This window comes from Buceros rhinoceros, unplaced genomic scaffold (assembly GCF_000710305.1).
Source record: "Buceros rhinoceros silvestris isolate BGI_N320 unplaced genomic scaffold, ASM71030v1 scaffold13609, whole genome shotgun sequence".
NCBI lineage: Eukaryota > Metazoa > Chordata > Aves > Bucerotiformes > Bucerotidae > Buceros > Buceros rhinoceros.
In genome coordinates, this window is record NW_010432223.1 from 1,183 (window position 1) to 12,754 (window position 11,572).

General features: G+C 36.1%; 1 protein-coding gene across 1 annotated transcript; it reads left to right on the forward strand.

Moving 5' to 3' along the window:
• Nucleotides 1-3,018: 3,018 nt before the first annotated feature.
• UGCG (UDP-glucose ceramide glucosyltransferase) lies at nt 3,019-9,731 on the forward strand. The gene is made up of 8 exons (XM_010143700.1): nt 3,019-3,228; nt 4,305-4,407; nt 5,317-5,418; nt 5,825-5,937; nt 7,747-7,925; nt 8,353-8,439; nt 8,867-9,056; nt 9,495-9,731. The coding sequence occupies exons 1-8, from the start codon at nt 3,019-3,021 to the stop codon at nt 9,663-9,665; spliced, it is 1,155 nt and encodes a 384-aa protein (XP_010142002.1). The 3' UTR covers nt 9,666-9,731.
• The last annotated feature ends 1,841 nt before the right edge of the window (nt 9,732-11,572 follow it).

The window sequence follows — 11,572 nt, forward strand, 5'->3', positions numbered from 1 at the left end:
AGGAAGTGTAGTCTTGGCATTTAAAAAGAAAAGTTTTGTGGCTTAATTTGATACAGGTTAGCAAGAATTCATCATGTAGTATCCTGGGCAGTGATAAATCAGTAGCCTGGATTTTGTGTTTGAAAATACTTCTTTTAGAGAGAAGTTGAGATTACAGTTGCATTTGATAATTTTGTTAATGCCTTTAGCATGGTGAAGAATAGTTGAACTATAGCTCCTGACACCATTACACATCCTGTTGCTTTTTTTTTTCTTTTCCCACCCATGTACACCTAGAGACTGCTTAGAAGGAGTTTCACACCTATAGATTGCAGGCTAATCGTTTCATAGGTGCAAAAATGCTTATAAGGAACCTGGGCTACTGGTCTTTCATTCACAGGATCTGAAAGTGCCTTAAAATCATGCTCTGCCAGCATCTTGTTTCAGCGCTCAGTTGTTATGTTCTTTGTAGTGTTTTACTGCAACTTTCTGCATTAGACAGTTTAGAAAAAATGCATTAAGTATTCATGTGTATAGTTAATGTTTTTGACTGCTCTGGGATAATATCAATGCTAAGTAATATATAATATTCTATATGTGATACAAACTTTGTGAAAGGATTGCTTTCCTTTTTGAACTGTATGAGTCATAAGTGCTCCATGGTAATGAAGACCATTGTGATTGCAATGCCTGTCTGAGAGAAGTAACCACCATAGGCACAAGTTACACACAAAAATACCAACTTACTGCTTCATCATACCTCTGCTTTGGAAACATCAGGGCATATTCTGTAACGCAGCTTGGTTTAGACCATACCTGCATCAGTAATGTAATGTTTGTTATTTTTACTTCCATGTTAAATGTTAGCCTTAATTTGAATATTGTAACTTGTTTTTTTTATAATGGTTGTTCTGTTTCTTTGGTGATGGTAGGTTTTTAATTGTTAACTTCTAAAGTATTCAGAATATGCCACTTCACTAACAGTCATTCTCAGTGTAAAATGATCTAGCTTCCTCTTAATTAGCCTCCTGCTCCATAGTCTTAACAGAGCATTGCAGTTACTGGCGTGGAAATTGCTTTACCATAGTGTCACAATACCGGAATGCATTCAAGATGTCAGGCTGCCACTTTGTGTAGTGTTAGGAACAGAACATGAACTGAAGTCTTATTTTTAAGATAACATCTTAAAGATAAATCTTACTGTACTGAGCCATGCTCTGTCAAAGTCTTAGTGTGCTTCATAGCTGAATAGATGCTGATGATGCTGCATGCCTCACTTGCATGTTTTCCAAGGTTTCCCTCTATTACAGTAATGTGCAGGCTTTTTCTTATGTAATTCAATCACCTGCATAATCCTGTGTGTCAGCATGGTTTGTAATAGGAGGCCTTGCAAGATTGTGCAGTTTTATCACTTGGAGCTTCTTTATCACAGTTCTGCTCTTGCCTCATGTCTGTGTTCATCCTTTTGCTCCTTACCTTTTTCCATTTACTCTGCCACTTCCTCCTGTTATTTCCTGTTCATCAAAGCTGCTGTCTCTGTACAAAGCTATGTGCACTCCTACAGTCTGTTTTAAATGGAGTACTCCTCCCTTCCCCCCTCCCCTTGCATTACCTACCTTTTGTTCTTGTTGGTCCAAGTTGCATTCTTGAGACTCTCCCTTCCTGTTGGCACTAATGCCTTTGTTTGCTTTTGTATTTGTGAGAAACGGTAAGGAAATCTTTCTTTGTCTTTTCTTTTCTTACTTTGGTCTGACTATCCCTTGTCTGTTAATTGCCCAGCAAGACTACTTCAGTTTATCTCTGCAGTGCCTTGACTTGGACTCAACAGCAGTACAAGGGCATCATCTGATTTGTCCTTCTGTCTTTTTATCTTTAGTGAGTCCATTGTTTATTCTCTGTAACAGCATTATGCCCCTGGTGTCCAGCTGCAAAACCTGCCTGAAGGGAGCATGCTGGAGGTGTGGACTGGGGTGGGCGAAGGTTGCCGATGAGATAACAAATGTGATATCCCTGTCCCATTTCAGGAAAAAATAACTCCAGAGATCTACTGGAATTTTTACTTCTCTTAGTGGAGCTCTTTTGTACTTTGATAATTTCATTTGGTTAGGCACATTCTTCAGGAGTATACTTCCTAGAAACTTGACTTTTTTTGTTGTTTTTGAGACAGCATCTTGTAAATTTTGAAGAGTGGAAGTTATTAGGAATTGATACAATTAGGTAAATGATGCAATAAAAATATTCTTTCAGCCTGACTACTGTGCATGTTAGAGAACTACGGTGTGTAATATGTGCACTAATTTGTAAATTCTGAGTTTCAGCAAATACTTTTTCTCCAGTTATTTAAATTATATATAATTTACTTGATGAAAATCTGATTGTATACTGGCCTGTCAAGATTTCAGAATTTAATTTTGCATTAATTTACACAGAAGTTCAGAATTATACATTCTTGTTAGTGAGTTGTGATATGATTATCAATTTGCTTTGTATATTCATTGCTGAAATACTAGTGACTGTTTGGAATTATGTACTCAGTTTATCTGTGTTTCTGACACTGCCTGATGTCCAGTTTCTAGGATTTTTATGCTACAGTTGATAGATCTTTATCCTTTTCTTTGAGATGTTTGTTAAGATTGATCAGTGGGATCAACTGTTCCCCTGTGCTTTCAGCTTGCTCTAAGTTTTGCATAACTTAGTGCAAGAAAAAGCACCTAAGCGTTTTCTTTTTTCCTCTTGTTTACAGTAAATTGTTTTTTTCTGGTTGTCCTGTTATCATACTGTGAAGAAGGCACAAAGATCTTGTCTCCTGTGCAGTTGAAAAAAATTGATACTCCTGTTGTTCAAAGTGCATAGAACAGAATGCATTAATCTGAAATGTCTAATATCAAAGTTGAATAAGGTTGAATTTCCCCTACATACAATGCTAAGGTTTTTTAGACATTACCTCTGACCCATCAACTGCCAGATATAAAAATAACTGTTTTACAACTAAAATTTTTTTTTGCAGCACTTTTAACTCCCAAACTTTCTTTGTTCTGAATGTATTTTCAATGGAATTTTCTATCATATTTTCTTTATGTGGTGGTATATGTTATTTCTCTGTACAGGCGCCTCCACCTCAATAAGAAGGCCACAGACAAACAGCCTTACAGCAAGCTTCCTGGTGTTTCACTTCTAAAGCCATTAAAAGGTGTGGATCCTAACCTGATCAACAACTTAGAAACCTTCTTTGAACTGGACTATCCAAAAGTATGTATCCTGTTTAGTGCCTCTCTGTTTTTTACCTCCTGTGCCTCCAGAAATTGTATCAGGAGCTTGGGATAGAACTCTGCAACTTGGTTATGTCTTAGATTGTTCTTCCTTCAACAGCAAATTCATAATTACACAGTTCACACGTTGCAAACAAAACTTAATGCTTTTTAAAAACCTGTCTAGAAAGAAACGTGACCAAGTGGATGAAACATACTCTACACCTCACTAATTAGATTTCTTTAATCATTGTTCCCCATATTGTGGTGTTTATAACAGTATCTAATTTTTCAGTATATAAAAGATCATTTGAGAGGCTAGACACCTTTCCTAATTAACTACCTGTCTGTAACAGATCCTTTAAAAAAGAATACTGATAGCCTGAAACTTTCTGGTGTTTCTCACTGATGGCTCTTCTAACAAAGAACCATTTCATGATGAGATGTTGTACCTCACCAGTTGTTGGTAGATAGGATAGTCTCTAAGCCGCTTACAAGTGTTGGGGAAACAAATAGTTGATAAAAGATTACCCTTGCTATTGAACACTAAGTGATAATTGATGTAAGTGGTAAGTGTGTCAGATGATGTCCTTGCTCTAAGGAGCTTACAGCTTAAAGGAAAAACATGCAAATGTTTGCTGCATCATTCACTACTTGGTGTATAATCCTGTGAATGGAAAAAGGACTAATTTTCTACTGCATATCTCCTGAATTCTTAAATTTGTAATTTACTTTGTATTGAAACTCTTAATTGTTCTTGAAACTGCTTCTGACACTGCTGCTTCAGTTGTAAAAGGTCAGAGGTTTGTGTAAGCTGTATAGTGAGTTTCTTCTATATGTTCTGACCAGGATCTTTAAACTGACCCTGGAGTAGGCAAGGTAAAACAACCATAACCCCCCCACCATTTGGAAGTTGTTGAAAGTTGGATAGTTTTTCTGCAATGAAGTTTGGTTTTATTTTGAATTCTATAACAATGCTCTTTTTCAGTTTGGTACCCTATTAAGCTTTATTTTCTAGACCATATTGACATTAAGTGTGTGTCTAAATATATGTGCATATACATTTTTGGTTTTTAGTATGAAGTACTACTCTGTGTACAAGATCATGATGACCCAGCTATTGATGTGTGCAAAAAGCTCCTTGGCAAATACCCGAATGTTGATGCTAGACTCTTCATAGGTGAGCAGTGCAACTTGAAGGTGGGACTTTAAGTGTAAAATGCATTTAGATCTTCAGCTCCATATACAGTATTCAAAAATAGAGTAATCTTGTTCAGCCCATGTTGGTTCTGTAGCTTAATATCAGTTTGGAGTAAGGAAGTAAGTTTGTAAGCTCAATCTGTGACATCAGTGCAAAAAACCTCTAGGAATAATGATTTATGCAACCTCTGCTACTTTTTCCTTATAAATCTGAAACAGCAGTTTAAATCCTGGTTTTTTTGCACTGAATTAAATGTGCAGCAAGTGACTTGGGAGTTGTGGCTGCATTTGAGCTTGAGGTCCTGCAACGATCAGTTTTCATGAGCTTAGACTATAGGGCTTTTTCTTCACTTTAAATTGGAATTAGAGGAGGGAAGAGATGTTAAAACTAGGTAGTAAAATGTAATTTTTTTCTCAGACATGATCCAGTTTCTTTCATGTCAATTAGTTGGAAGCAAAATAGTATGTCTGTCTTTTTTCTGCTCCTCTTTAATTTTCCTGCTAAAATTACTGTAGAGTGTAATATTCATAATCAGTAGTCTTAAGAAATAAGAGGTAGGGAATATTGATCTTACAGAATGTAGTAATACACTCTGTCAGTTTACTGCCCTTTTCATTGCATTATCCTTGTTACCCTGACATTTTGAAGAAGCATTTGAATATTTCCTTTTTAATTCTCTGCACAGTTATAGTAAAATCTAAGTTATAGAAGTGAAGGAATACTTAAAATTTAAATTCTTCTCGTAAAAGTGGACTGTAAGAATTGATGAGCAAACATTTACTGTTCTTCGTTTAGTACATCTAAATATTTTGGGTATTGAGTATGAATTCAGGGCAAAAAAAAACCCAAACGCGTAAATCATTTGTGTATTATGTTTGTGTGTTTTAGGTGGCAAGAAGGTTGGCATCAACCCCAAGATTAACAACTTAATGCCTGGCTATGAAGTTGCCAAATATGATCTCATATGGATTTGTGATAGTGGAATCAGAGGTGGGAGTCTGTGCATGTGTTGTAATGTGCTGACTGTTATATTGTTCTTATTCCCTGTAGGCAAGCAATTGCTGGAGATTATCTTGACTGAGAATACAAGTAGAAATGACAGTTAAAAATCTGGAAAAAATTTTTGAATGGTATAAGAATGCTTAATGTCTAATCAAAGATTAAAATCTCATTAAAAAAACAGTGTTCATACTGTTTCCACTATATTTGTTGTTGATCATAATAATGCTAATTGCTACTATTATTATTTCTCTGAAACTTTGGTCCTCCAAAATACTGTGCATCACAGTGTATGTGCTCTTGATATAAGTAATAGAGTGAGAATTAGTGTTTGCTATACAGTAGTCTGCTAATGATGGAATTATTAATGAATTGTCTTTTTTTCATTGGCACTTAGTAACACCAGACACGCTGACAGATATGGCCAATCAGATGACTGAAAAAGTAGGCTTGGTCCATGGGCTTCCCTATGTTGCAGACAGACAGGGTTTTGCTGCTACCCTGGAACAGGTAAGTACAATGTTGCCTTTTTTTTTTTTGCAAGACCTTGCTGACTAAAAGTGATAAAGTGCCTCTGGCAACCTTTAAGTGAAGAAATGTGTATTTTCAGCTGCGGTCACACTTCAGACTGTCTAGGATAACTTTTAAATGCTCCAAAATTCTGCTGTTGTGCTCTGAACATTGATTCATCATTTAAGTTTACTATACAAACAATAAAGATTACAGTGTGAAAATTAGGCTTTTACTTAAAAGTATTAAAACTGAAGGGTTCTTCCTAGGGCTTACTCAGAAAGGGTAATTCTGTTTTTGATGTCTGAAAAGGACCACAGAAATGTCCATGACAAGTGAGAGCAAAGTCCAGTTCACATAGTGTCTTATTTCCATCAGGGGTTACGAGCAGAGCCTTTGAGGAGAGAACACAAGTAAGGCTTATCCTGTTTTCCTATAGTACTGCCTCAACTGGCTGCAGTTTTCAGCTGAGAGACTTCCTGAGCAGGAAGTAGACTTGTGTATTTACCAATTCTCAATATGTTAGTATTCTAGTAAGAACAGATTTCTTTCCATTCTTTGAGTCATATAAATTTTGCACGTCTATAACTGTCTTTATCAGGAGGTTCCATAGATGCTACTGCCTGTTATGGGAACCAGTAACTTGTTCACTCTGACTCTCGTTCTTCTGTAGTGCTATTTCATGTCTCCCAATACTTGTTTTGGAAGAGAAAGTGAACAGTTGATTCCTATCCACCGTGTTCATATCACTCATTCTGTTCTGTTCTCCCTTCTCTTCTTTCTGAGGAAGTTTTCTTTTGTAGAATGGAGAGATTGAATTTACTTGTTTTGTACCTTGTGTCTCAAGGCATGTAACGTACTCAGTTATCTCTTACTCAAAGCTGACATGTATAAGGCATTCTGGCCCCAAGGATAGCTAATGTGTGCCAAATATGGGAGATGAAAGTGCAGCGAAATTCAGTATTCCTTCATTGCATGGAGAGAGAGCAGCTTGTGTGATTTTTGTGAGAAAGCCTGCACTTCCTCTTAGAGAAGAGTGAGGAGCTATAGCACAAAGCTCTTACTACTGGTACACACTAAAGTAGCAAGAATTACAGCTCCTGCTTCTATACTCTTGAACGAGTCTTTTGCTTCCAGATACAGTATACTGCAAGATGAACATGCCTTTTTTTGAATGAGTTACAGTATTATTAAGGCCAGTGTCAGGGCCATCTATAGGAAGATTAGTAATGAGAGGTGCTAGTGCTCATTCCCACTGTCTCTTTATAGGACACTCCTACTTTTAAGTTATTGAATCTTGTAAAAAGACTCAAATCTGGTTTTTTTTTTGCTGTTTGTTTACAAGTACATTAAGTAAACAAATTTCCAACAGTACCACCATATAGTAAGAACATGTATGCAGTAATGCAGTTAATCTCTACAAGGGGAAGGAGACAGCATGTCTGTCAGCTATTACCAAATAATATATTTAATACTATTGATTGGCAAGTTACCTAATGGATTTTTAATATGTATTCCCTGAGAACAGCCTCAGTAAATTAGAAAATAAATACCAAATGAAATATGGTAGCCTAATATGTGGATTTAATACACACTTATAGATTAAACACAGCCAATATCACTACTAGATTTCTCAGATTTGTCGGTAGACCAGGTATCTTAGATTGTTAAAGAACTTTCCAAATATACTGTCATAACTGGCCACATCTAATGGCCACATTTGTTCCCCCCAAACATGTTTGGAGAAAAGGTTGTCAGTACTTGCATAAATATGTACAGAGTTTTAAAAACCTTTTCTTGCTTTGGCAGGTTTATTTTGGAACTTCACATCCGAGGTCATATATTTCAGCCAACTTAACTGGCTTTAAGTGTGTAACGGGAATGTCATGCTTGATGAGGAAGGATGTCTTGGACCAAGCTGGAGGACTGATAGCTTTTGCACAGTATATTGCTGAAGATTATTTCATGGCCAAAGCTATAGCTGATAGGTAAGATGTCTCTGAAGTAAGCCTATTGCTTTAAGTGCGGTTTAAATCTGTTTTTTTAAACATACGGTGTTTACTAGAACTATAGGTGTTCAGCTCAGCTTCATGTACATGTAGCAAACATGGTTATGACACGTCTTTTGTCTTATCAGTATAATCTTTTAGAAATAATAAAGCCATATCACTGTCAATTCCTTTAGAAAAAAGTTTGAGAACTTGGTTTAAGTACTATTCAAGTGGTATTTGCTCTCTTTCAGTGAAGAGACTTGATAAAATATACTTAATTATTTTGCTTATACCTATTGAGATAATGTGGCACATATGCCAAAGAAATGTTTCAAGCCTGATAAAATTTTCAAATATTTGTTTTGTAATTGTTTTTTGCATCTCTTATTTGCATGACTTTTTTTATAATAAACTCATTTTTCAGGGGCTGGAAATTTGCAATGGCCACACAAGTTGCAATGCAAAACTCTGGTTCATATTCTATTTCCCAGTTTCAGTCCAGAATGATCAGGTAAAATTTTAATCTTGACTTCACCCACCTCTGTCACCTGCTTCTGGTGGGATAATGTGGTAATGAGAGTGTATACATTTTCCAAGGTAGATTGTTCTAATGTCCACAACACTGAAGTTCTAGTGGACAACTTGATGCACACTTCTTGTTAGTGTTGTGAGAGGCACTGACTTGCCACAGAAGTATGAGTGATTCAAGTATTAAAAAAACAAAAAACAGACCTTAAAAAACCCCATAGTACCTTTTAAATGCTATATGCAGTATCTTTGAAAGGGAGAATTTTTTACAATATTTTATTTGGAGGAGTAAATTAAATGAGATTAAATTAACATTGTTAGAAAAGACCACGATGGTTCATCGTTTGAAGTGGGGGAGGAGGGTGGAAAGAATAATGCATGGACAGAACTGATTTGTTTGTCTTTTCTAGGTGGGCCAAACTGCGAATTAATATGTTGCCTGCCACAATAATTTGTGAGCCAATTTCAGAGTGCTTTGTTGCCAGTCTAGTTATTGGATGGGCAGCTCATCATGTGTTTAGATGGGATATAATGGTATTTTTCATGTGTCACTGCTTGGCGTGGTTTATATGTGACTACATTCAACTAAAAGGTGTTCAGGTATGTGGCATCATTTTCTGTGGAGATTATTAAAGTTGCTAGTGCCATCAATTTAAGAAAAGAATAAGCCTAATTATAAAAACAAAATAATTCTCCTAACATCAAGGAAATAACAAGTCAAATCCTGCTAATTCTCAGTCTTCCAGCTTGAGTTACAGTAGCACGAAAAGGCAGTTTTGCTTGGTGCTTGCTCTACCTACAAGTCTCTCTTCAACCTTCTAGGTCATTCTGCCAAGGTTCTCATGTTTAATATAGGTAATCATATCTTGAACAGGGAAAAGTTTTTTGGTCCTTAAAAAATGCTGTTGATATGTAGATCTGTATAATGAGCTTTGGAATAGATTTATCTGTATCATAAATACTTTAAATTACTTTAAAGTTCCTTTTGAATAGTCAGTGTGATTTTTTTTTTCAAATACTTGGTTTTTATATTTATAGGGTGGTGCTCTTTGTTTTTCAAAACTGGATTATGCAGTAGCCTGGTTCATCAGAGAATCCATGACAATTTATATTTTCCTGTCTGCTTTGTGGGACCCCACTATTAGCTGGAGGACAGGACGCTACAGATTACGTTGTGGAGGCACTGCAGAAGAAATTCTTGATGTATAGCCACAGCTTTGTAACTTGAATGACAAAAACAAAAAGGGGGAAGAAAAGTATTATAAATTGTTTATATAAATACTTCTAAGAAAATCTACCTTCAGTAGTTTTACTACTTGTATGTTTTGGTATCTGTTCTTTAATTTATTTTTGCATGGCACTTGCATCTGTGAAAATACATCTGTAGTCTTGGCCAAATGGTACCTTGCTCCTATGTACAAATAGAAATGGAGAGAATTGGTCCTAACATTTACTTTCAATAGAAATGCTCTGCAGGAAACGTTTTTTTTTTTTTTAAAAAGTATCCTTGTGGATATGAACAGCTTCTTACTCCACAGTGTGCTAGCCTAGCAAATCCAGAGTTCACAAAGCTATTTTCCATCTGGATTGTACAAGGCTATACCTAATAAAATTACAGAAGTACAAGTGACTTCTGTTTTATCCCACTAAACTGAGCTAGTAACAGGATCTTGGGAAAGAAGCTCTTAAATGCTTTATGCCTACCTCTTGTAGTTGCTGCAGAACAAAATGAGTGGAAAGGTAAAAATGCTTTGCAAAAACAAAAGTAAAGCTGGAGTCTTGTGTTTATATGTATATATGAAATACTTTAGTCATTGCAATGAACCAGAAGTGGACTGAGTTTGATAGAGGGAGTTGATAGGAGTTGCTGGTCAGGCATGGATTGTGGGCATCTTTTGGCCAACTCTGATCTGGTTCTGTCTTGAACCTTGTTAAGCACTGTGTGGTAACTAGCCAAGCTGGTCCCCTTAAATATTTCCATCCTTTTTTAAGGGGTGTTTGTTTTCCCTGTGAGTGAATGTTTAGACTGGGGTGGGGGTGGTTCGTGTGTGTGGAACATAGTAGGGTGTAGAAGGGAGCAGAAATACATTTCAGAAACATTTCACACATGAGCTATTTTCTTACACAATGTCTTAAGAATGTAATTTCATGATGCAGGTATTTAACATCTTTTTAAAATGAGCACACGTACCTATACTAGTCATAATTAAGTATACAACTGCAGTAGATATTGTGAATATATGAAAGGGCTGGGTGAGTTTGCTGTTACTGATTAAAATTGTAATCTTAATTTAAATATCAAACTAAGTCTACTCTTGGCTTTTTGCTTTCTATTGTTAGTCTAGCCTTCAAATTGGACTTTCATATTCCAGTGGTATGACTAAAAGGACTAGATTATAATGCATGCCATGGGTTTTTTTCCCCTCCCCTCTCTGCTCTGTGTAGCTTGGTTTCCAACCTCATTGTGAGACTTCCTAATTTGTGGTGAGCTGGACTTGTTTTCTTTGAACAATTTTTAATTGAACAGCAAAGCCGGAGAGGGAAGTTGCATAAGCCTTTTGTTTTCATAATTGTATTTATGCTGCTTTACTTTTCTTCATATGGAATAGCATATTGTTACCATGAATGTGAGCTGCTAATTACATGGCTAATGCCAAGAAAGCAACTTTAAAAGTTGGATGCTAACGTGTAGCATATTAGCAATAATGACATGTATTTATAAAAATAGACATTTTTACCTTACTGAGCTAATCCCTTACCTGTATATGCTACACAAGTGTAATGTGTATGTACGTGTCGTAAAACATACTGTGCGCCAAAATGCTCCATCCACCTTAATATCTCTTTTGCCTTATGATACCATGGAACTCTTTTAATGGGCATTTCTGTATGAACAAAGGCTTTTGTTGCATGCTTCATTCTTTTCATGTGAATCAGGAAGAAACACTTTTCCTGAGGAAAGTTGCACACGGAAAGCTAGTCTAGTTGTGACCCACAAAAACATTCTGGTTTAAATATTGTTTTTCACATAGTTGAATTTTGCTGACGGTGTTTATATCTTTGTTTTATGAAGCTTGATGCCATTCATTGCACTGCTAAAGTGAAGCTTAGCTTGC